General features: G+C 53.9%; 1 protein-coding gene and 1 long non-coding RNA gene across 5 annotated transcripts in view; both read left to right on the forward strand.

Moving 5' to 3' along the window:
• Positions 1–25280, forward strand: part of MAD1L1 (mitotic arrest deficient 1 like 1) — a 501873-nt gene that overhangs the window by 246521 nt on the left and 230072 nt on the right. For all 4 annotated transcript variants that reach the window (XM_032259845.1, XM_032259846.1, XM_032259847.1 and 1 more), the window contains one exon: positions 16485–16629. In XM_032259845.1, coding sequence (XP_032115736.1) covers positions 16485–16629 — 145 coding nt within the window. The remainder of the gene's footprint in view (positions 1–16484; positions 16630–25280) is intronic.
• LOC116537602 lies at positions 635–16478 on the forward strand. The gene is made up of 3 exons (XR_004263213.1): positions 635–675; positions 729–4970; positions 5004–16478. It is a non-coding gene; the product is annotated as an uncharacterized LOC116537602 (long non-coding RNA).

Raw genomic sequence — 25280 nt, forward strand, 5'->3', positions numbered from 1 at the left:
TGTGTAGCTCCATCCCCAGCCGGCTGTGCTGTCTGTTGTGCTCCTTGGCACTGACTGACTTGTCTGGAGCATCCAATTACAGGGCTCTGGCAGTGCTTCCACTGATTACCATGCCATAAGGACTTGGCTGGTTTTGTGGCTGTGGTGTGAGTGAGGGTGTGTCAGTGCCTTAGTGGTACTTTACCCAGTGCTGAATTACTTTTCTGTACCTTCCTTTGGATGGGATGCATTTTGGGGAGGAGGAGGGAGAATCTGAGCTTCTTCCCTACCAGGCGTCTCATCCTCACTGGGCCTGTGGGTAGGGGCTCATCCTTAGGAGTTCATTTGCCAGATATCCGGCCTCCGGACTGCTATCGAGGAGGGAGGGAGGTGACAGGTCTCACCATCCTCCCCAGCAGTGTGGAGTCCTCCCAGGCAGGGCAGGATTCTCATGGGGAGGTGGGAGCTGCACATGGAGGTGAGGTGTCTTACCATCTTCCAGGCCTTCGTAAGTGTCTGGTGGGGGTGTGAGATTGGTGAGGGTGTGGGCGGTTTTTGTCTTCCTATGCATCTGGTGAAGGTGTGAGGTTGGTGAGGGTGGGTGGTTTGTGTCCTTGTACATGTCTGGTGGGGATGTGAGGGTGGGTGGTTTGTGTCCTCGTACGCATCTGGTTGGGGTGTGAGGTTGGTGAGAGTGTGGGCGGTTTTTGTTCTCTTATGCATCTGGTGGGGGTGTGAGGTTGATGAAGGTGGGCTGTTTGTGTCCTCATACGCGTCTGGTTGGGGTGTGAGGTTGGTGAGGGTGGGTGGTTTGTGTCCTTGTACGTGTCTGGTGGGGGTGTGAGGTTGGTGACGGTGAGCAGTTTGTGTCTTTGTATGCGTCTGGTGGGGGTGTGAGGTTGGTGAGGGTGGGCTGTTTGTGTCCTCGTACGTGTCTGGGGTGGGTGTTAGGTTGGTGAGGGTGGACGGTTGGTGTCCTTGTATGCGTCTGGTGGGGGGTGTGTAGTTGGCAAGGGTGTGGGCAGTTGGTGCCCCTTAAGCACCTGGTAGGCCTGTGAGGTGCTGCATCTGCTGTGAGTGGCCGGTGAGTCTTAAAGGTTAGGCGGTCACTGGATGACCCAGCAATCCCCCTGCTAAGTGTGCACCCAAGAGAATTAATAGGGTGTTTGCGTGAACACCCATGTTTCATTATTCATAGCAGCATTGCTTGTAGTAGCCAAGAGATGGGGCCAACCCAAATGCCCCTCAGCTGTGAATAGGTAAGGACATCATAGGGATAAACACATTGTTTCTGCTTTGCCTGGAATGGTGACCAATACACAGTGGGTGCTTGAGGTGAGCGTGGATTTCCAGTTCCATAAGAGACCTGTGGCTAGTATGGGAGCTGCAGTCATGAACAGCGTAGTCATTGTCAGACTGAGCGAGACTGTCGTTGAATTCTCGCTCATCACTGACTGCTGGCCCAGGCCACCTCGTCTGTGAAAGACATGATAATATCCTAGGCTTGGGTGGTGGTAAACATTAAACCTGATGGAGCGTGTTCAAGAAATGATGCCAACAACGTAAGGTCATCATTTTGCCCAGCATGTAGCGGGTTTTTACTCGACAAGGCCACAGAGTCGCAGGCCCTTCACCTGGAGGGTTGGGAGCACCCTCCTGCTCCTGTGCTTAGCCCTGTATTTGTCATGGCTCCTTCCTTTTTCTCCTCCACGTCCAAGGACGGCTCCACTGGCTTTCAGTGTTAACTGGGGCCTGATAATCACGGGGTTCCAGGAGATGTTCAGAGGTGGAAGGCAAGTTCCGAGTGAGGTTCTCTAAGGCAGAGATCCAGCTGATGGTAGATGACCCATTGAGTAGTCATCTGGTGTCCGGCGGCAGTGGCGGCCATGATAGCAGCTCAGGAAGTGGGTCTTCTGGGCTGGGGCTCTGCACTGAGCTGGGTTTCCTGCCTGTAATCTGCTCTCCAGCAGACAGGCCTGCCAGAGCCTGGGACCCCTGCAAGCACAGGCACTGCTCCCTTGTCCCTGGCATGTCTGCGTGGGCACAGGGCCTTCTCTGGCATCACCCTGCCTGGGCAGCCCCACTTGCTGGCTCTGCCTCCTGTGCCGTGCTCCACTCCCAACAAGTGAAGGTCACAGCCCTCAGCCTTCCTGGTCTCCTGCTGTCCATGGCCGTCTCTGTGGCGGGTCCGGCCACGCTTGTGGACCGGCTCCTTCTGTCCCCCCTGGACTTTGAGGAAATGAAATCGATATTCACAACCACGGCAGTCCTTTCTTTTTCTACACATACTCAGAAACTTCCACAGTGTTTCCTGAATTCTTTTGACCCAAATCATCCAGATCCTGTGTAGTGTCCACCACACACCCTGCCGGCACCACTATATCAGAATGCTTTTCAGGTGTCCGGAGAAAGCCACTTGTTAACTGATGGCAAGAAATGGAGTGGTGGCATAGATGTGAGCATCCTCCTTCTCTGAGCTGGATGCATGTGGAAAACCAGACCTTGCTAGGATGGGAGGGTGTTTGATACCCAGCCCCTGACCCCGCTTTCCCAGTGCCTTCCTGCCCACACTCCTCCCCACCCCAGAGTCTGATCATGCTGGAGTTACTGGGAGCACCCCGCAGCCAGCTCAAAGGATACAGACACTGGTTGGCCTGGCAGACACTCACAGTGACCAGTCAGAAGGTCCTGGAGATGGAACGGGCTCTCCTGCAGTGTCAGGAACAGATCTGTTTCTTCCCACGTGCTTTTCCTTGAAGAACTGGGAGGAGGAAATGTTGGTCTTCTTGATGCACAGCCTGCTGCCGTCAGTGGTGGAGGCCAGGTTTGAACCCAGGTCTCCCAGGTCTTGCTGGCGTCCGTTGCTGCTGCCTCTTCCATCTCAGCCGCAGGGGATACCATGTGGTCTGTTACGTTTGGAGTCTCCTGACAGCCTGTCCTGCGCTGGCCTCCACCCACAGACCCACCTTGCAGGCCTCTCTGCTGATTCACCTGCCCCAGTGCTGAGAGCCATGTCCCAAGCCTGGGGGCACTCACCCCACACCTCCTCTCCACATTGTGTAAGCTGAGAAGTGCTCAGTGATTCCAACAAGCACTAACCCTGCCTTTTAAAGGTCATTCCTGTCTTTGTCAGTTCTTAAAGTTCAAGAGGAAATAAACTGCTTAGAGCTGGCATTTCTCAAGTCAAGAGTCAGCCCTCCAAGCCCCCCGCCCGGCTCGGAGGAAGCAAGGTTCATAAATGAGCTGCCGGATGACTCAGTGACGGGCGAGTGGGTGCCTCCCTCTCTCCAGCTCCTGCTAGAAAGGAATGAAAGGGAAACTAATAATTCCTAAAATCTCATTTTCTCCTTTCAGTTTTGTTAGTCAGCATGGGGAATGCTTTGGAGATGTTTCTTTATTGGTCAAGTGACAGCATTTAGAGGCTGTCAGCCCTGGTTACCCAGGATGTCACGCACAGGGGCTCTTACATCATGGGGCCTGTGCCACATGTTTCTGATTGATGGAGCAGGGGAACTCTCCCTACAGTGGAGACAATGGAGGCCCCATGAAGGTGCCACACCTAATAGGTTATTGACTTCCTGTGCTTTGGGTCGAGGACAGCAAAATCAATGTGAAAATAAACAGGCCAAATAGGCTTCATTACCCAGGTAGCGCCGAAGCAGCTGGAGGGGTCATGTGACACACAGGTGTGGGCGGAGGCTGGGCCCAGTGCTGGTGGCTGGGCTCTGCTTGGCGGGCTCTATCGATTGTCATGGGCACTGGAGCCTCAGCTTCAGAGCTGTTAATTGGGCTGTTGGGTGATTCCAAAGAGAGAGGCCACAGAGATCACTTTGTTTCTTCTCTTAACTGCTTGTCCAATTTGGTGGTACAAGCCTCAATTAAACGCGGTGTGCGGACCCCTCGATCCTCAGAGCTCTGTCTCCTCAGCCTGGTCCTTCCACTTGGCCTGCTGCTCTCTGGAGTGCTGCACTCCCATGCCAGACCTGCTGGCAGCCAGAGCCCAGCTATGTGCTCACGGCTCCAATTCACCGGCCATGTGGTGCTGAAGTCACGGCTCTAACAGCAGCTCCGTCTGAGCTCCCCAGGACTGGCTCCCTTCCCTCCGTCTCACTTTCTCCCCACTGCACCCTCTCCTTTTCTCCCCCTTCCCTTCTGCGCTCTGTCTCACACATGGCCCCATGGTCCCCACTCTCGTTCCCTTCTCTCCCTCCTTATGGTTTCCCATGCACACACACCCCTCACACTCACACATGGCCTCCTGGTCCCCCTGCCCTCCCTCTCCTGCCTCCTTTCCCTTTCTTTCGCATCTCCTGTACAGGTGTTCCTGGGGGCTTGTTCCTCTGTTCTTTATTCCTTGGTCTCTGCTTTTCCTTCTTCTGTAAGTTCCTGTGCTTTGACATCTTTTCTTGTCACTTCAGTTTGGCCAGACTCTCTGAGGCTCTATCTTTGGCTGCGACCTCTCTCTAATCTCCGTGATCAATTTTCATCTGCCCCTGGAAGCTGCCACCTTCTGTTATTGTGCCAGACCTTGGGGCCATGTCAGATGTGCCCTGCTCTTTCCCCAGGGGTCCCCGCTATCTCTGTTGGCCATTCAACTGAAGGCCCAGTCTCCCCACTTTGACGGCAGATGTCTCTCCCGTTTTCCCTCCAGCTGGGCCAGGCGGCCTTCCCCCACTAACTTGTGCTCCAGCTTCTCTCCCTCACACTTAGCTCCTGTGCCTCCCCAGCCTGTGCCGTTGCGTTCTGCCGGCCATGGGGGCTGGAACAGTGATGTCAGACCCCTGTGCGGGGGACAGAGCCCCTGACAGATAAGACCTGGGGCCTGCTGGCTTGGTGAGGAAGTGAAGGGGCGCATGATAGTGCCCTGGGCCACAGTGGCACGGGGAGTGCCCCCCCCCCGCCTCCTGTGTAGGGTGATCCGGCCCAATGTGGGGATTTTTGGCAGGCCCCTGAGGCCCACAATCCTTCCACAGGTTGGTTTCCTCCAGCCTGTGGAGGAATACCACAGGTTGGTATTCCTCCAGGATATTTGTCCTGAGGTTTCCTGGGTTGCATGATGGTGTTCTGGAAATTTGAGAAGTGTGGTGGAGTGGGACTGCTAAGTGGATGCTCTGATTTTCGTTCCTTTGCTCCTCTGTTTGGGGGAACTTGATGGACTTTTGCTAGAACCTGTGGTCCAGATGAGGAAGGTTCAAGGAGCCCAGTGTGGTGACCCTGGCTCCAAGAGGTCCCTCTGCCCACAGGTACCTTTCCAGCACCAGCCCAGAGTCCCCCTGTCCAGCTTGTCTGTCCGTATCCTCTTTCTGAGGACCCTTCCCATTGGCTCTGCCACTCTCACCCCGTGGCATCCCCAGCCCTGTCCTCCGCACCTGGCCTGGCTCAAGGACTGTCGCAGCAGCTCTCTCCTCTCTCCCTGGGCTCAGTCATCTTCTCACCCTCCATGAATGGGGAGCCAGGGGAGAGAGGGGGTATGGAGTCTGGACCTTGGGTGTCCAGGAGGCAGCTGAGGGTTAGTAAGGCCTCTGTAACGTCGCAAAGTGCAGGCCACGTCCCAGTGGCATTGCCTGTGAACCAGGTCCCTTGGAATGCCACTTTCCCTGGCATCCATGTCCATAACCGAGAAGTGAGGTGAAAATGTCTCCCTCCCTGGAAGGGCGGTTCAGGGTGTGTTTGAAGAAATGACAGTTCCCCTTGCCCAGCCACACACATCTTCAGTGGGAAAATCAGGCTGCGCTTTGAGTGAGCCTCCACACCTCCTCTTTGCATGGGGCTCTATGCAGCCAACAGCAGGGCTGCTGTGGGAGCTGGAGGTTTCCAGTGCACAGGGACGGACTTGGCGTCAGAGCCCAGCGCTGCTCTTTGAGTCCTGCTCCCATTTGGAAGTGAGCGATCCCAGAATCCCTGGCTTCTTACCAGAGGCCTTAGATTGTAGGGGAGGCGCCCTGCACGTGAGGGTCTGTGGATTTAGTAGGAGGGTTGTTATTACTGTTTTTGTCGTGGAATCTGTGCATCTGCAGTCCCTGAGGCTGGGGGCTGGCAGGAGCTTGCTCTCTTGGTTGGGGAGAAACGCAGTTGCCCGGCCTCAGTTGGGTGTAAAGTCATGTCTTAGTTACCTGCGCCTCCCCCCACCAGTGTTTCTAAACCTCATGTCTGTGGTGCAGGGTAGTGGTTGGTAACCTTTCTCTGTAAAGAGAAATATTTTTGACTTTTTGAGGCACAGTCTCTGTCACAGGAAAGTAGCTGCAGGCCGTATGTCAACGAAAGGATATGGCTTTGTTCCAGGAAAACTTTGCTTACAAACCTAGGTGGTGGTCTGTTTGCTTAGGGGCAGTGCAGAGAAGTGCCCCGCCTCGAGGCTGGCTGGCCCACCCACCTGCTGCCTGCCTGCTGGCCATGTCACCCCTTGGGGCTTCTGTTGCCTGCATTAGGTGGGCAGGGAGCCAGCACTGACTGGGCTGACGATGCGGATGGTCTCCTTCTCCCCGACCTCAACATGGGGAGGCAGTGGATGTCTCCAGGACGCCTGCTTTGCCTCTCTGCGTCACTCCAGGCACTGGATTATCTTCTGTGTCTCCTCTTTTTTCTGAAAGTCAGAGCTGGAGGGCAAAGAACAGTTGTACAATAAAGCCTGGGGAGGTGACTTGCCCTCTGGTCTCTGCCATTCTCATTTCCTAAACTCCAACAGCCTGGGGTAGAGGTGAATTGATGGTCTCCCTGCGGCCACCCTTGCCAGAGCTCCCCACCCCTCATTTGGAGGCAGCCCTACCAAGGCGATTACAGGTTGGTAACTGATCAGCTAAATTGGATTATTCATTATGGTTGGGATTGAATTGAAATTGCACAGGGCAATTTTCCTTCTCACATTTCAAGGTCAGATGAGAGTATTTACAGTATGGCCTCTGTTTATCTGGGAATGCAGATTGAATTTGGTGATTCGAATGGCTGAGATGTTGGGAACCGGGAGCTCATCAGAGGTAGTTGGGGCAGAGCGACCAGGAGGCCAGCCTGCAGCTTCAGAGCCTGCTCCCCTGGCCATTTCTTTGATTGGTAATTATTTCAGCCTTTGCTCTTATTCTCTGGTTTTGTTTCCACTGTTTGGATTATTTTTTTCAGAAAAATGTGTAATGACACTTGGAGATATTTAAGATTGGAATTAGATGGCATAAATAACGACAGCTGCATGCTATGCTGAGCCCCACGTCTTGGGGTGCCGGGGAGGAGAGCACTGCTCCCTTTCGGAGACCTGGCCCCTCTGGGTCTGAACCTACTCACTAAGGAAACAAGTGCCCACCTGTGCCATTGAGTGAAGGCTGCATGCCCTCGACCTCATCACGGTGTAGGGGCTGAGTTGGCCCTGTGGGCTTGAACTGGAGGCCTCAGTGAGGCATGGCACCTCTGAGCCCCTGCTTCTGCAGGGACGTGGGGACTGGGGGCAGCGCTACTGCTTTCCTGCCAGATTCCTGTAGAGACTAAACGAGGTCACGTACCCAGGAGCACCCCCTGTAGCCAAAAGCTGCTCGGATGAGAGCAAGAAGCTGCTCAGGAGGCTGGCCTCTGAGTTCAGACATGAGAGGGACCCTGGCCCATGGCCTCCTCTGCTTTCTTCTTTAGTCCCAGGTAGATGAGAAGCATAAACCCTGATCTGAATCTCCAGCAGCTTCTGATCAGGGAGCCTCTCCTGGCTCACCTTGGAGGCCCCATGAACGCGGGGCAAGGGGAGAACTGGGACCTGTTGATGCTCCTGTGCTTTGCAATGGATGCACACATCTGATGGAATCCTCCCCGGCCCATTAGCAGCGAGCGGCACAGTGGCCTCGGTTCCATCCAAGACAAAGGAGAAGGTCAGAGGTGGATGGAAGGCTCAGAGCATCTTGATAGTAGGGTGCTATGGCGGCTTTTGTGGGTGGGTGGGACCCTCTGAACCCCCTGGATCCCAGGGTCACATTTCCCTGCATCTCCGCAGAGGCAGGTATTGATTTCCCACTCTCAGGAGACTCCTCAGATACACAGAGGGCCTGTATCTGCTGTGCTGGCCTCCAGGCCAGAGCTGGAGGCTTTGATGGCAGAGATGGCCCACTCTGTGGTGAGTGGGGGCCCTTCCCTGGTATTCCCTGTTGGCAGGGAGTGGATGTGGATGCCAGACCACGTGCATTGTTGCTTCTGCCCTGTCTGGGAACCCTGGCCTTCCAGCAGAGAATTTCTGAAACCAGTTGTTCTCCATCTAAAATTTTGTCTCTTGATCCAGGCTGCTGCGAGGTTTCCTGACGGGTGTCTGTGAATGTGGCTCTGTGTACCGTTCTTGTGACCGGAGGACGAGCACATGCGGTTTGGGAGGTTGTCCTGGCAAGCGAGATCCTCTTTTAGAACGTGTGGATGCTTCCAGAGCAGAGCAGGACAGGCTGTCTGCCGGGACTGGAGCCTGTCCTCTGTTCCCTGCCTGCCTGCTGGGTCCTCACCTCCTGCTCCCAAGTGCCTCCTGCAGAAAGGCACTGCTTTTTGCCTTGTGTGCCTGCTCCCAGCCACCTGCTGGGTCGCACCCTGCCTCCTGACAGCTGGCTCGTCCAAGCTCCTGCACTTGATTCTCTTCCTGAGAGACACATGGAGCACGTCATCTGTGTGGTGGTGGTGTTGCTTGGCCTGACTGGGGCGTCTTCCCCTGGCCCTGTGGGGGTACTCAAGTCATGACCCTGGAGACCCTGGAGGTCATGTACAGTGGTGTCGTGGGGAACATGGTAGTCTCATGCTCATGACTCAGTCACTCGAGGCTTGAATTTACTCATCTATAAAATTGAGAAGATTAAAAGTCATACGTGTGGATGGGTCTTTATGTTCCTCAGATATCTAAAAATAAAGGTGCTTTTAGGGATTTTGCCAAGGTTCGAATAAAGTTTTATTAATGTTTTCCTAGTTTCATGCCAAGTGTCATCACTGAAGATCGCTGGGCACACAGCTGTGTTTACATATTAATCCTTAAGGCCATTAGCAAGCTCACCATGCTGTAACCGTGTCTTGGGCTCACTATGCTGTGGGCTCACCGTATCGTAACCGTGTCTGGGGCTCACTGTGCTTTGGGCTCACCTTGCCGTAACCATGTTTGGGACTCACTGTGCCATGGGCTCACCGTGCTGTAACTGTGTCTGGGACTCACTGTGCCATAACCGTGTCTGGGGCTCACTGTGCCACGGGCTCACTGTACTGTAACTGTGTCTCGGTATCACTGTGCCGTGGGCTCACTGTGCCATGGGCTCACCGTCCTGTAACTGTGTCTGGGACTCACTGTGCCACAGGCTCACCATGCTGTAACTGTGTCTTGGACTCACTGTGCGTAACCGTGTCTGGCGCTCACTGTGCCACCGGCTCACCGTGCTGTAATCGTGTCTTGGGCCTACTTGGGCCTCGGGCTCACCGTACCATAACCATGTCTCGGGCTCACTGTGCTGCGGGCTCACCATGCTATAACTGTGTCTCGGGCTTACCGTGCCATGGTCTTACCATGCCATAACTGTGTCTCAGGCTAATTGTGCCATGGGCTAACCATGTCACGGTGAACAGTCAGGGCAGTCATCAGCAAGGGAGCCTTGGTGTGATCCCGTGCCCGTGTGTCAACAGTGTGTCTGGGTGTCACAGATTAGGAGGCCATCTCTGTTTGGGTTGGCATAACAAAGTACCATAGACGGGGATCTGAACAGCCTGTTTCTCACGGCTGTGGGGCTGAGGAGTCCAGGATGGCAGGGTGGGGTCTGAGGAGGACTATCTCCCTGGTTTGTAGATGGCCAGCTCCTATCCTCACAGGGTAGAGGGAGAGGATGCTGGCTCCTTCGTGCTGCCCGGAAGACATGCATCCCATCAGGTGCACCCCGCCCTCAGGACTGAATCCCCTCTCTGGGGTTCCCCTTTGGTCACCATCACATTGGGGATCCGGGTTTCCGCAGGTGAACTTGGGAGGACACAGGCATTCTGTGTGCCACCCAGAACATGCTGGTTTTGCCCTGGGCCCGGGCATGGCTCTGGTGGCATCTTCATACCCTGTAGATCCACATGCCAGGCACCACTCGGCCTTGTGACAGGTGGGAACGCCCTCCTTGCTCCATCCCAAGGGTCAAATCAGGACCCTAGAGCACACAACTGTTTCGTGTAGGACCTTAGCACCACCTGTCCTGGCCTTTCTCAGAGCCCTCCTCTTGCGGTGGCCACACCACAGGCTCCTGTGTTCCTGGGCCCTGTGGTTTCTGGGGAGAGACCAGGGATGCCTGTTTGTGCAGTGCCTGCCCTTGCCTTGGTGGGTGCTCAGAGTGGGCTAGGACTTAGGAGAAAGTAGATGAGGAGCATGTGGGAGGAAGGGGTTGTGTGCAGAAGAGCCGGCTCAGCAGTGTCTTGAAGAAGGTCATTAAAATGTCTCCTGCCGCTTCGGAATGCCTTGTGTCCTCTAGTTGTTCCTTGAAAGTAGGTATTCTTAGGCTGTGAGTTTCTGATGAAGATCACATTAAAGTGGACTGCAGTGGCTGGTCACAGCACAGAGATGGAGCCTCAAAAGCTCAGACCTTGTTCTTTGAGTAGAGGCTGGCTTAGAGAGGCATTGATCGATAAACATGCCTGACTTCTCCTTTAGGAACTAAGAACTTCGTTCTCAACTCCCAGAGGCTCACGGAAATGCCAGTGACCTCAGAGTTCAGTCCAAGCATGGAACTAGAGGCTTAATTTTTTATGAGTTTTCTCTTTTGTACCTCAGAGAAAAGGCTGGGATTGAACAGAGAGAACATCCCCAACAGGGGAGGGCCTGCTGTCCAGGGTGCCACTGTGGCTCGCCATGCTGGGGTCCCATGGCTCTGAGGGGTTGGAGGCAGAGCCCGTCTTGATGGAGCACCTCTACCTGCACGCCAGGGTGGGCAGCGCCACTTGTGGGAAGTATCTGAAAAGTTTGGGGGCCTTTAGGCTGCACTCTGGGGCCGTCCACTTTGTGCCAGCCCTTCCTGAAACTCCAGGGCATGGCTCCTAATTGCCACTTCCTTGGGTCCTCAGGACTGGGCCACCTCTGCTGGACCTTCCCCTCCCCTTGAGATGCCGGCACCTCATGGACACACGTTGGCCTGCTCCTTACCCTCCGCCCCTCTGGCTCAGCCCGCTCTCCACATGCCACACGAGTTTCCAGCCCTGTATGGGAGCCCTTCCCGGTTTGTTCTTCCTCTTCTGACCTTGCCAGTTACCCCTGGCTGTCCCAACCGCAGGCCCACTGGGCTGGCCATAGGCACACCAGCTGCCCGCTGGAAACAGCCCCGGCTCTGACATCACCTGTCTCAGACTGTCTCACCACCCCTCCCTGAGGGCCCTTCCAGCCTCCTGTTCCCCCTCCAGTGTCAGGAGGCACCTGCTTGGTTGTTTGCTGATGGCCTGTCTTCTGCCCGCCGCAGTTATGGAATCATCACCTCGCAGCTCCGCAGTTCCTTCTCCGAGCACTACTTTGCAGGGCTGAGGACTGCAGCCCACACTTGTGCTTGGTGAGCAGGCACCCGCATCAGGGCCTGCCCTGGGGGTGCTGGAGAGGGCCCTGGGACCAGTCTGCAGGTTGAGGGGGCAGCTCTTCAGCCACTGGTTTTGCTCCCTCCTGGCAGCCCACCAGCCTGCAGATTCTATAGCGCCCAGAGATTACAGCTTCATGGGCTGCTGCCCTGTTCTCAGAGGCCTGGGTCCAGGCCCTCCAGGGCCCTCATGCAGACACCAGCACAGCCTCCCCTCAGCCATCTCAGTTTCCTTTCCACCGGGCTCATCTCTAAGCATCTACGTTTTCATGATGTCAGCCTCTGCCCTGTGTTCCCACAGCCCAAGGGATGGGAGCTGCTTCCTGAAGTCACTGCACCCTTGGTGTCTGAGGGTCCTCCTCTTCCTCAGTTACCTTGGTACCTGCACCCCCGTGAGATTGTCTGCTCATCCCACATGTGTGGCTTCTTTGTCTGAGATTCCCATCCCAGTAGAATGGAAGGAGGCCCAGTGAGACCAGGCTGGCTGTGGTGTTCGATGCCGCTGTCTCTGGTGGCTGGAATGGTGTGTGGCTGCCCTCATCCACAACCCATATGCTGAACGGAGTGGGCAGACTCACCTGCCAGTGAGGTGTTGAGTGGCGAACGTCCTGGACCCGGCTCTTGGTGAGCATTCTGCAGTGTCATCTCCTTGTCACACCTTGGTGTTGGAGTTTTATAGTCCACTTGTTGGTGCTGGAGTCTTATGGTCCAGTTGTTGGTGCCGGAGTCTTACAGTCCAGTTATTGGTGCCAGAGTCTTACAGCCCAGTTGTTGGTGTCAGAGTCTTACGGTCCAGTTCTTGGTGTTGGAGTTTTACAGTCTAGTTCTGTGGTTTAGAAGACTTGGGTGTTGGTTAACTATGAGGCCTTGTGGATGTGGCCCAGATGATGTGGGCCCAAGTGCCTACAGCTGGACGGTCCTGGAGTGGGTGTGTCTCTGCCACCCATGCCATCCCTCAGCTGGGAACGTGTGTTGCTCTGGTTCATCTCTCCTGTGTCCCTTCATGATGTGGATTTCACTGCCGGGGAGGAGATGTTTGCTTCACAACCTGGCCAATGAGTTTTTCTAGCCTGGGCTTAGCTCCACACCACTTATGGCTCTGTCTTCCCTCTGGGTGCTGTGGAACACACGCTTCAGGACGTCCTGTAGCTGCTGCATTTTCCCAGCCTCTTAGACCAGGCCTGTAATGGAGTCCAGGTTCAGCTGCTTGCTGCTTGAAAGCCAGACACAAGAGGTGAGAGTGGTGTGGAGAAAATCAGATGAACTTGGAGAGCAAGCAGATCAGAAAGATGGTGACCTTCAGTCACAAAGACCATCTGAAGTCAGTACACATTTCAGGCTCTTCTTATGCTAAGGGTAGGGGCAAGAGGAGGGTTTGAGACCAGGAGGTGACCGATGACCACAAACATCAGGGTGCCAGTGAGGGTCCGAGGAGGTTGGGAACTTCTCTGCCCTTGGCCAGGGCTCAGTGCTCCTACAAATCTTTAACAAAGCCTAGTTAGCTGTTTATACACTTGCCCTTTCATCTCAACCTTAGTTTGGAAAACTACTTGATTGCTGTTTTTGCATTATGACCTCAGTATTCGAAAAGCTAGGAGTGGGTAAAGACCCCTTAAGCAATAGTGGAGGGATGTGCTAATTCTGCTGAGTTGCTGTTGCAGGCTGGGGGCCGAGCTTGGGGCACCTCAGTGCCTGCTGCCTGCTTCACGGAGGTGGCCTAGGTGGCAGAGAGCGGGTTGGAAGCCACTCAGTTCACATCCGGTTCCCGGAGGCTGGTCTTGGCACATGGCTGTATTTTGCCGAGCCCTGGTCCTCAAGCTCCGGAAGCCTGGGCTCTGAAGCAGGACAGCTGCTGTCCTGTGGCCATGTGTGACTCACATCTGCTCTCAATGGGGAGGACTCCAGCCCCACATGTGCCTCCACACAGATGTGAGCGCACCCTCACTCAAGATGCAGGGTGTGAGTTTCTTGGGCTCCCTTCAAGGCTGCCCATCATCCTGTGCTGAGGGCGCTTCCCAGTGTAGCCCCTCACCCCTCTGCCTTGCCAGACACCTGTGCTGTGCCCATCACCTGAAAGATGGCTCATTCTTGCCTTTGCACACCCTGGCTTTAAAGCAGAGGGCAGGAAACGGTGGTATTCTTCTAATTAAATGACCACACAGAGCTGTGATTTAAAGCACTCGTGAACTTTTGCACCTCAATTCAGTGATTCAAGAGGAGATTTTATAGCCCTTGACTATTGAATTGGCCCATGAATAGTTTAAAATGGAACTGGAGCTAAAAATAGCCTCATAATATATGCTTCCTGTGAGCTCTGTGCCCGTTTTTAATTGTATTTTGCATTTTTGGTTATGGAGTGCCTGGAGGGGCAGTGGGCCCTGGCCAGTGCTGCACCCGGAGTCAGTGTCTGCATGGCTGTCCATGGCGGCTGATACGATAGGAAAGACTCAGAATGGTTTCCTCTGACCAGAGAAGACTGACTGGCCGTGGGGCATTTCCCCACCCACCAAGCAAGTAGTCCGTTCTGCCTGGGACACCAGCCAGGTGTCCCCTCACTCAGTTCCGTTCTGATACTGTCTACCTGGAGGTGGCGTCAGACCCCTGAGGCGAGGGCTCCGTCCCCAGCTCTGGTGCCAGTTGCAAGCCACAGGTGTGCCTTTGACTGGCTGGCTGTAAATTGGGGTTCCTACCACCCAGTTGAGATTCCCCCTGGGTTTGATTAGTCTGCTAGTGTCTCATAGAACTCAAGGAAACTTGTGTTTACCAGTTTATATGTATAAATAACCCAGGTTGCTGCAAAGGACACAGCTGAATAGATGAGCATGGCGAGGAGTAGGGGAAGGACGTGGAGCTTCCACATCCTCCCCGGGCCACCACTCTCCCGGAACACCAGAAGCTCTCCCCGCTCAGTCCTTTTGAGTTTTTATAGAGGTCTTGTTATGTGGGCATAGTTGACTACTGCTGGTCGTCGGTGAGCTACTCAGCCTTCAGCTGCTCTCCTTCCCCGAGCTTGGAGGTGGGGCTGAAGTCCCCAGCCTCTAGTCCAGCCTTGGTCTTCCTGGTGACCAGCCCTGTCCTGCAGCTGCCCAGGGGCTACAGCCACAGTTGGTCACTGGCAAATGGAAGACCTCACTCGGGAGAGTCCAAGGATTTTAGTTGTGTTCCAGGATATGGCTTGAAGATGAGATACGTATTTTACAAGATCACACGAGGCTGAAATGAAACGCACGTGCCCTGAACACCAGTGCATTGGCCCCGCGTCTGTGGGCTTGTGTGACTTTTGCTGGGGCTGGCCGAGGGTGGCTAGGCAGGGGGTTCCCACCACGCTTGGCTAGATCAGAACCGCCACCGAGTCCTTTCCGACATTCTGTGAGTGTTGGATTCACATTCACTTTCAACTTACCCTTTATTAAAAGATTCATACTAAGTTACAGTTGAAAACCCTGTATTGACTTCACTCAGATATGAAGTAGAAAACATGAGTCCAGTGGAGACCTCCATCAAAGAAAATGTTATCTGCCAGCCCTGAGAATTAAGCTTTTCCTCAAGTCATGCAACTGAAGCAACGTAGAAACAGTTGGATGCCCAGGAAGGTTGAAGCCTGAGGCTGATATTCATGGCCCCATCCCACATTTCTGTTTTTACAGACAGCCTCCTGGCTGTCCCTGAGGGTCACCTCACAGGACTGTTGTCGGTGTTACCTTTTCTCTCATCCCAGTGCTGTGTTTTATTTCTTTAATATTTAGTGAAGATTTCCTTTGGAAAGAGACTTGTAATGCTTAATACAGTCGTGTGCAGCTCCTGTTTTCCAGTGTTGTCCCATGCCTCGCCTGCCCAGGGCTGTCTGGTTGGGGCTGGGCCCTCTGCTGACTCGCCCCCTCCCCAGGGTGGTCTCTCCTCTCTCCTGGCTGCGTCCCTTCCTTGGAATCCCCTTTTGTCTGGCCGTCCCATCCGGGAGGTAGCATCCTGACTCACCCTCTCCCTGGGGCAGCCTTTCCTCTTTGCGCCTTTCTGTGCCCTTCCTAGGAGTGCCTTCCTGTGGGGAGGTGGAGTCCTGGGGCTCCTAGAATCACAGAAAGCCATTGCATCATGGGTGGGTTCTTGGAGTCAGGGTCAGTGGATGCTGTTATTTTCCTGGCTACCAAGTTGGCTTCTGAAGGACAGAGAGAGAGAGGCAAGATCCAAACCCCTGAGGCCCTTTACTACCAGGCCATGAACTTGGAGGTTCACCAAGAGTGGTTTGGAGCCACCAAAGCCTTCAAAATCGCATGACCCAGCCCCTCTGCTGTCTGAAGAGACAGGTTGGTGCCCCGTGGCCGAGGGGCTGAATGAGAGCCGTTGAGAAGCTGTTGTGGTAACAGGTGACAGGCGACCAGCACAGTGACTGCGGCAGCAGCTGTGGGGAACATGCAGGGAAAAGGAAGGTTTAAAAAGCAGAATTGAAAGGAACCATCAGATACCTGAAAGGGTGGACAGGGAGAGCCTCTTGGGCAGCCTGGCGTTGACCCTGCCCATGGCGTCGGTCCCCAGGAGGCCTCTCAGGTTTCCAGTGCTCCGAGCCAGGCTGAGCTTTCAACCCTGCAGAATGTTTTTAGAACAGGCCCCCCTCCCAGGCGCCCGGCATTTGCGTCCCTGCACCACACCGCACATCTGCGGTGATTCAGAGGGAAGCGCTGGCTCTGCAATCTCGCTCATTCAGAAGCCCCGTCTCCCGAAGGGCTGCATCGCCCACAATTTTTCCCATTGTGTGTGGAGTTGAGCTCCCCTCCCCCTCCCTGCCGTGTTCTGGGATCACCCTGGGAGTCTATTTGAAATCCAGAAACTCCTGAAAGGCCTTAAGTAGCTATTCAGCAGTGCGGAAATGGCAGTGAGGAGGTTGCACGTGCAGCTCTATTTTAGGACATCCTGGTGGGCTCGTTCCTTGGCTGGGGCAGGTTGGGGTAGTCACCCTGGTCTTCATTGCTCTGCCCTCTTGTCTCTCCCGTGCAGTGCCCGGGGGCTGGAGAAGGCCAGGCAGCAGCTGCAGGAGGAGCTCCGGCAGGTCAACGGTCAGCTGCTGGAGGAGAGGAAGAAGCGTGAGACACATGAGGCGCTGGCCCGGAGGCTCCAGAAACGGGTCCTGCTGCTCACCAAGGTGATTTACGCCCTCACATTTGGATCAGAGTCACAGGAAGCTGTGGGGGAACGCACACCCGGTCGGCAAGATCTCACTCTCCATGGCAGGAGTCCTGCAGCTGGGTCAGGGTTTGCACTTTGGCTCTTTTGCCAGGAGGGTTCTGGGAATGCCAGAGGGTGCTCCCAGCCCTGGTGTTCCCTGTGGGACTCTCTGGGCCTGGTGTGTACTCCACTTTTTTCAGTTCCCCCAGCATCCCGGAGTCCACTCCTGGCCCAGTGCTGTTCCCTGGAGAGTGTTCCCTGTCCCTGTGGATCCTCTGCAGGGTCCCTGTCCCTTGTAGTCAGCACTCTCATGCTTTGCCGTCCAGTGATGCAGGTTCTGCTGTGTGGGTCTTGGCCCAGGACTTGGGACAAAGGCTGTCACCTGCTTCCAGGTGTGCCCCAGCCCCACCTATGTGGTGGCTACATGGCCTGATTCTGTTATTGTCGGCGCCTGCAAGGGTTCTGATGTCTGGCACCCTAAGCAGAGGTTGCTGGAGCGTGAAAGAAAGCTTTTGTGAGTGTTGTTTAAAATGTTCCTTGGGCACTGAAATTTAAGAAGGGAAGGCAGGAAATAAGTCAGTCTGTCCCCAGATGCCCTCTAGGCCAGGGAGGCTGTCCAGCTTGCTGGGCAGAGACTCCCCCTGCCTGCCTCCATTAGTGCTGAATGGGTGGAGGGCTGTGCCACCCTGGGGCCCAGGATGGGTGCTGCACCTGTCAAGGACCAAGAGTTGTGCCTGATGAATGTTTGCCTGTTCTTAATTGTTTTTGATGAAAACCAAGGCTTATTGCTGCTGGGACCCCTTGGTTATGGATCTTTGAGAAAATGAGTTACATTTCCGCTACTGAGGACTGCTGTTTTATGGCTTCTCCAGCACATTCCTTCGGGTAGCACCATGCTGTCTCCTTAAGGAAAACTTCACATGGGCCCAGGTCCTCTGAGCACTGTGTGGGCTTCCTGGAACACAGGCTGAGCTGGCCTCTGTGCACAGCTCAGATGCTGACCCCAGAGCCCTGGCTTTGCAGGTGCAGCCCAGACGGGGACCTTCCAAAATGTCCTTACGTGGCTTTTCAGCTGGAGCTGTCTGCCGCCTCTGGCAAAGGGGATACTGAGCCCTGTTGCATGGTCAGGCACGGTGCATTTCTGTGGAGCACTCTCTGGGATCTTCCTCTGTGTTCCCTTCTCTTCTGACACTGTGTCTACTAGTGTGTCATCTTCTAAGCAAGATGCATTAGGTGCATGCGGCACAGATGTGTGGGCACAGCCCTTGGAGAATTCACTCTCGAGGCTGGTCAGGCAGTAGCAACAAATGAGCACCTTCCACCCACCTCAACAGAGGTGGACAGCAAGGTGGTGCCACAGAAGGGATTTTCTCAGGAGGCGGCATTCCTGCGGGGACCCAAGGATCTCCACTTTGTGAAAGCATGTGTGGAAAACCACAGCGGGGGGAGAGAAGGCAGCTCATCACAAAGTGCTGTTGGAGTTAGCCTCCAGGCCAGGAGCAAGAGGCGATGGCAGCTTGGGCCCAGCAGATGACCACTGCGGGGGTTCAGGCAAGTGCAGTCTGACCCTGCCGCTGAGGAGAGGCCCTGGGAAGCAGAGAGGGCGAGGCTGTGCTCTGTCCGGGTGGCCGGACACCTGGGCTTGGTGGTCTTTGGGTATGCGATGATGTGCTGTGGTCCCATGATATGGGAAGGTCAGAGCTTCCTGGGGGAGGAAGAGTAGGAGGGCTGGGCTGGAGGTCGGGCCTTTCTCTGGGATCTCAGATGTCGCCCATTCTCTCTGGGTCTCAGTTCTCCTTTCTGCAAAACTTTGGACTCAGGCCTGATGACCAGGGGTGCCTGCGAGCCTGGCTGTGTTCAGGTGGTACCCTCTTCATTGTGCCTTCTTGTTGGGCCCACTCCCGGGCTTTGGGCTGGGGCTGAGGAGGGATATCGGTCCATACCAGCCAGATGGGCAGCACTTTGGGGTGGTCCTTCATGCATGGCCTGGGTGAGTTACAGATATGGCTCCCATCAGAGACCCGCCCAGCCTCAACTGAGGCTGGTCCCATGGGAACTTCTGGTTTCTTAAGCAAAGTCAGCAGTTGGAAGCTGAGAGGAAGCGTTCCCTTTACAGGTCCTGTGTGAGCCTGAGCGTTCTCACGTGCTGGGTCTGGCCTGCAGCCTGACATTCTGTGACCCACGCCACACTTGTGCTGCTGTCTGTATCCCCTCTTAGTGCCAGGCTCCCGGCGTGATGAGGAAGGAGTAGCTTGCGGTCGGTGGGTGTCTGATGTGCTTTTCATCCCCAGTGGGGCTCCCTCATGGTCCAGTGGAGCCCCGGAGCCTCCTGAGAAGTCTGTACTCGACTTCCTTCCTGCTGTTTCTCTCGGATGGTCACCCCTGGCGTAGCCAGGGCAGGAGGTTTTTCGTTCATCTCTGCTGTGCTTCGCAGGTGGAGAGCCTCTGGCACTTTCTGGCCTATGCTGGCCTCAGCCCGACCCTGCTGTGCTCTTGAGCCTGCTCTGTGTTAGTCAGGAGGTGGATATTGATCACCGGGCATGGACTGGTTGTTTATCATGACAAAGGATTGATCCCAGGCACCCCTGTAGCCCCAGGACCGGGTTGCAGGATCCGTCCAGCCAGCCGTGATGAAGCTGTTTGATTGGCCAGCTGGAGGGAGCAGTGTGCCTGCTGCTCTGGGCCTGTGCACCTTGGTATCGGCTGCTGCTCACCTCAGCTCTGCACAGCAGCCCGTCCAGCTGGCTGGTGGTCGAAGAGTGCCTTCTCTCAAGGAGCACCCAAGGGGGCTGCTGCTGGCCTTAAAGGTTTCCTGGCCACTGACCTGTCAGGCCCTCCATGAGCCTCCAGCTGGTAGAGCTCTGGGCCTCTGCGTCCCATCAGAGGTCCTGCCTATGTGCTTGACATTTTAGTACACAGTGCTTGGAGTGTGCAGTTTTATTTTGAGAACTTATTAAGCAGCTCTAGTCTAAGGATTTAATTGTTACTGATAGCTAAGAGTATAATTACCTTGGTAAAATATCATGACTATTTTAAGCAGTTGAAAATTGGCTTCTGGAACTGGGTGAACACAAACCATTTTCCTATTTGCAGTGAGCTACTTTTCCTGTGCCCCTAGGCTTCCACAATATGGCTGCAGAGTCTTGTTTATGGAGTATCAGTAATACAAGCTAACTTTTAGCAAGAAACTCTAACAATGACAGAAAAGCTTACCCTCCACTCTCTCCCATTTTCTGCACTCGGCCCTCCCTCCCTTGTTTCAGAGCAGATTGTTTACTGGAGGCCACAGGCTGTTGGCGAGCAGGTAGCATTGGGTGTCCAGTGGTGTCTGACTCATGTCGTGGCTGCTGAGCACACAGTGTGGTTGTCATGGTGACATCTTGCCCTGGGAAGCTGCATATTGGGAAAGACAGAGATTTGTGTATTCCAGAGTAGTCGACAGTCTGAGTTTTGAGCGCTGGGCTGGGGTCTTGGGGGTGTGCTCGCTGAATGAGCACGTTCCTTGGTTACCTTCTCCAAAGCTGGGGTGGTGATGACAGACGTTCCCCTCTCCCATGTTTTTCTTGCTGCCTAGAGCATCAGATCTGCTCACTCCCATAAAGTGCCCTTTGTCAATCAAAAACTCTCCACAAACATTCCTGATGATCCCACAATCTGAAAACCAGTGTGGCTGGGCCTGGTATGGGTTTGGGAGCAGACGAGCTTTAACAAGAGGGCTGGGACCCTGGACCCGCCTGTCACACTCAGCAACGGGAGAGCATGGGGAGCTGGCATCTGTATTTGCGGGGCACGGTTTAGGCCAGATCCATCTTGGGAGACAGCTGAAGGCAGATGGAGATGGGACCCAGGAGGGCCAATGGCTGTTGCTGTTTAAGAAACAATCAAATATGGGGCAGAAGTCAGGCTGCTGTAGAATATCAAGGCAGAAAGTACAAGGGGGAACCCTTCCGAAGAGTTCCATGTTCTTCCTGCCTCATATTCAGAAGAGAGGTCCTGGAAGAAGCCTCTGTCCTCCCATGAGAACCTGCAGTCCTCCCTTGAGAACCTGCTGTCCTCCTGGAAGAAGCTTCTGTCCTCCCTTGAGCATCTGCTGTCCTCCTGGAAAAAGCCTCTGTCCTCCCATGAGAACCTGCTGTCTTCCCTTAAGAACGTGCTGTCTTCCTGGAAGAAGCCATTGTCCTCCTAGGAGAAGCTGCTGTCCTGGGACAAGCTGTCCACCTCCTGGGAGAAGCTGCTCTCTTCCTGCTATGATCCTGGCCCAGAAGCAGCTCTTGTGGGCCTCTGAGCCATCCCAGCCTCTTAGAGTTGGCCAGAGCTGCTTCCTGAGGCTCCGTCCACGTGCTATGGAGTCTTCCCCAGGGAATCTGAGACAGGAGAGGTGGACTTAGCTCAGGGATCCATGCACATGTTATTAGTCGACTCTGCTAGGACCTCCTCTCTTCTTGGGGGTCATTTCTGTCCCCAGGATGCTGTACTGGAGTCTCTCATTCCCTTTTTGGTGGAGGGGCCCCTCCTGGATCTCAGTATTGAAAATTGTTTGAAAAAATGTTGCCCTTCCTGTCCATGTATTCACGGACATACCTGAGGCTGGGCTCCTGTGTGCTCCCTTGCTGGGTGTTCGCTGGGCTGCGTACCCAGCCTCCTGGGATTCAGCATCTCGGCAGGGCCAGCTGCAAGGCCAGGCTCCTGGGTCCAGAACAGGACATGCGTGTTCCTTGCTAAAGCTCAGTGTCATCCATGGAGCCGGCCTGCTCACAGGAGGGACTCTAGGCCTCCTTCTGGTCCATCCTAGGAAGGCAGTACAGTCCTTGCTGGGACTCTCCCAGATCTATGGTTTGAGGAAGCTGTTCCATTTCCTCCTGACTGCGTCCCTTCTCCTTTGCAGGATTGTGTATGCTGAGGGCAGAGCAGGAGGAGGCAGGCTGTCCCAAAGGAGCTGAGGCCACAGGTGCTCAGGGTCAGAGTGGCCTGTGGGTCCTGAAGGAGTGTGTCCTGATGGCTGCACCCTGGCTATAGCAAGAGTGGGCATGGTGCACTTGGGAAGAGGGCATGGCCTCGCTGGCACTGTGCCCAGGCTGTGCAGGGATTTAGAGATGGGCCCCTGTTGCTGGAGTTTTTATTTTTGAACGGGTTATTTTCATCTGTCCTGGAATAGCACGGTAGAGACACACCTGATGCGTGCTTGTGCTCCGGAGGACGTGTGGGCGGAGGGACGTGGAGCAGAGGCAGGCACCATTGTTTATTTTGTGTTGATACAACTTGGGCAGCTTACACTTTGGAGACCACCCCAACAAGGTTAATGTAGCTCATGCCTTTTCCAGCCACGGATGAGGCCACTGTTCCTCCAGGTGAGTGCCATTTCAACTAGTTGGCTTGCTTTTATTTTAAAGTCCTGATCTCCCCTGATGGTGTCTGTTTAAGTCCTGGGATCCGGCACAGCCTAGAGCGGGGACATGGAGTTAGGGACTCCCAGGGCCTCAGGGCTCTGTTCACTCTCAGTCCAGAGAGCAAGATTGTGGTGCAACTCCCCGCCCACCCCATGTCCCATCTTTCTTTTCAGTGTTCTCATGAAAAAGATCACATAGAACATATACGTAGACTTCAAAGAAAACAGCAGCTTCCCGTGTCTCCATCCTGGTATAAGAAACGGAATGACCCCTGCTGTCAGATGGCGTTTTGCTTCAAATGTAGACCAGTCCTTCCGTCATTTTTCTTTCTGGTTTAATCACGTGTATATCTTTAAACATGGCTCAGCTTTGCCCACTTTTATGTTTTCTATACATAGACCCATACTTCTGTGGCTTCGTTTTGTTTATATTTTACATTATCCTTTTGACCTTTGTCCCTGGAAATGCAGAGCATTCCCTTTCGCTGCTGCTGTGATGCTGTGTGGAGGGAGTGAGTCACGGTTTAGTGACCGGACATGTGAAGTGTTTCAGTTTTGCCCTCACGCAGTGGGTGCCGCAGAGTGAGTGTGGCTCGGCTCTGCCTCGGGAGACCTGTTCTCGGTCATCTCCAGGTCGAAGTTCAGTGTGCACAAATTACAGACACAGGACAGATGCAGGAGCAGGTATAGCTACCCCAGGAAGACCCTTGTGCCTGCTTCTAGCCGCTTCCTCAGCTCCAGGGCGAGCCACTCCTGACTTTTCATTTCCCTTTTGTTGTTGTTGTTGTTTGTTTTTGTTTTTTGAGATGGAGTCTCTCTTTGTTGCCCAGGTGGGAGTGCAGTGGCGCCATATCCTGGCTAACTGAAGCCTCCGCCTCCTGGGTTCAAGCGATTCTCTGCCTCAGCCTCCCAAGTAGCTGGGATTATAGGTACATGCCCCCACACCCAGCTAATTTTTTTATATTTTTTAGAGACTGGATTTCGCCATGCTGGCCAGGCTGGTCTTGAAATCCTGACCTCAGGTGATCCGCCTGCCTTGCCCTCCCAAAGTGCTGGGGTTATAGGTGTGAGCCACGGCACCCAGCCCACTTCCCTGTTTTTAAGCCTTATATGATGGAATCACATACCTGTACTCATCTGTGCCTGGCTTCCATTACACGTTATCTGTGTGAGAGTCACGTGTGTTGTATATAGCTGAGATTTGTTGGTTTTTCTTAATTTTTCCATTGTATAAAAATATCACTTGTTTTTTTGAGACGGAATTTTGCTCTGTCACCAAGGCTGGCATGATCTTGACTTACTGCATTGTCTGCCTCCTGGGTTCAAGTGATTCTCTTACCTCAGTCTCACTAGTAGCTGGGATTACAGGCATGTGCCACGACACCCAGCTAATTTTTGTATTTTTAGTTGAGACAGGGTTTCACCATGTTGGTCAGGCTGGTCTTGAACTCCTGACCTCAGGTGATCCATCTCAGCCTCCCAAAGTGCTGGGATTACAGGTGTGAGCCACTGCACCCAGCCAAAAATACCACTAGTTAAAATATACTTGGCTATACCTGACATTGGATGGTTTCCAGCACGGGGTTATGACTCTTGTTGACATGGATGCTTTTACGCGTGGGTAATGTTTGGTGATCCCTGGGCGCCTTTGCACTGGGCATGCCAAGGTGTAGCAGAGGGTCAGGTCCCGGGGCTGCCACACCTGCCAGAGTCCCTCTGTGGACAGTGCTGGTCCCTCCGGGTCCTCACCTCCCACCTTTGGTTTTCCTCCCTGGTGGGAGGCCTGTTCTCCAAGTGTGTTGTTCTGACTTCCCTGAGGCTGGGTGAAGCTGAGCCCCTTTTTAAATGCTCACTGACCAGCTAGACACCAACTCCTGGGGGTACCTGGACAGCCTTTCTGTTCCTTTCCCCTTTGGGCTTTTAAGTGATTGTTTGCCTTTTTCTTACTGAGCTGAAGTTCTTTCCTCTGGATGTGAAAGTCTTTTGTTGGAGAAACATAATTTGGGTTAATCTCGTGGCTTGCCTTTTTACTCTCAGAATTATATCTGTTGATGAAGTTCATGCAGTCCAGCTCAACAATTTTGCTGACACTGGTGCCCTTGAGCTGTGATTAAAGAATCTTTGCCTCTCAAAGTTGTGAAGATATTCAGTGGTTTTCTTCTAAACACGTTATTGTTTTACCTTTTACATGTTGCTGCTGTTTTTCTATGAAAATGCTGTTGTTGATCTGGCAGCCTTTATTGCCAGGCCGCCCTCTCCCAACGCATGGTGCTGCCATGGCCATAAGCCTGGGGACCCCTCGAGGCTGTTTAATTCTGGGCTTTCTGTTGTGTTCCATGGGCCCTTTTTCTATTTGTTTACCGATTCCATGCTGTCGTCCATCCCGCCTTCTTCCAGCATTTCCATGCATCAAGGCAAAGTGTAACATTCGTTTCTCTCCTCAACCCTGAACGCCATGTGTTCCACTGTTTATTTGGATGGCCTTGAATTTCTCTCAGCAAGTTTGATGGATTTTAGGAAAGACAGCTTACATGCCATTAGACTTTATGCCCTAAGTACTTGAACTTTCGATGCTGTTTTAATGGTGTCTCATTGGACTTTGATCTTCTGTGTGTATGTTCCTCGCCTGTGGATATACAGCTGAGTCCTGCACATGGACCCTGCAGCTGACAACCTCGCTGTGATGCTGGCATTCTTTGTGCACGGTCACGCTCTCTGAGAGATGCTGGCCATGCCTCCCCACCAGCCTTGCACCTCTACACTTCCCTGCCACACTTCCCTGCCAGCCCTGCGCCTCTCCTCTCCCCTGGCCATGCTTCCCTGGAGGAGTGATGACAGTAGGCACCTGGTCTACTTCAGGCTGTGGCAGCCGCTCCAGTAATACATCAGTCAGTAAGCATGATGTGTGCTGGATGTTCTGTATGATACTCTTTACTGAATTAATGAAATTCTATTCTACTTGTGGTTTTCTAAGAGTCTTCATCATGGATGCCTACCCCATAAATTTTGATGTCGGTTGTTTTTGTTACTGTTCAGTTCAAAATAATTTCTGATACTCTCTGGACTTAAAAAGCCTGGTCTTCCAGCAGGATTTGGCATGTTCAAAGCATGTAATACAGGCAGATTGGCAAGCTGAAAAGGGATTGAAAAGGAGGAACCCAGACTCAGTTCACCCACCTAATCATTAATTTTTCATTCCCTGGATTCCTTTTTTTTTTTTTTTGAGATGGAGTCTCACTCTT

Source organism: Sapajus apella, unplaced genomic scaffold, assembly GCF_009761245.1.
Source record: "Sapajus apella isolate SASKATOON/1434 unplaced genomic scaffold, GSC_monkey_1.0 scaffold112, whole genome shotgun sequence".
Lineage (NCBI taxonomy): Eukaryota > Metazoa > Chordata > Mammalia > Primates > Cebidae > Sapajus > Sapajus apella.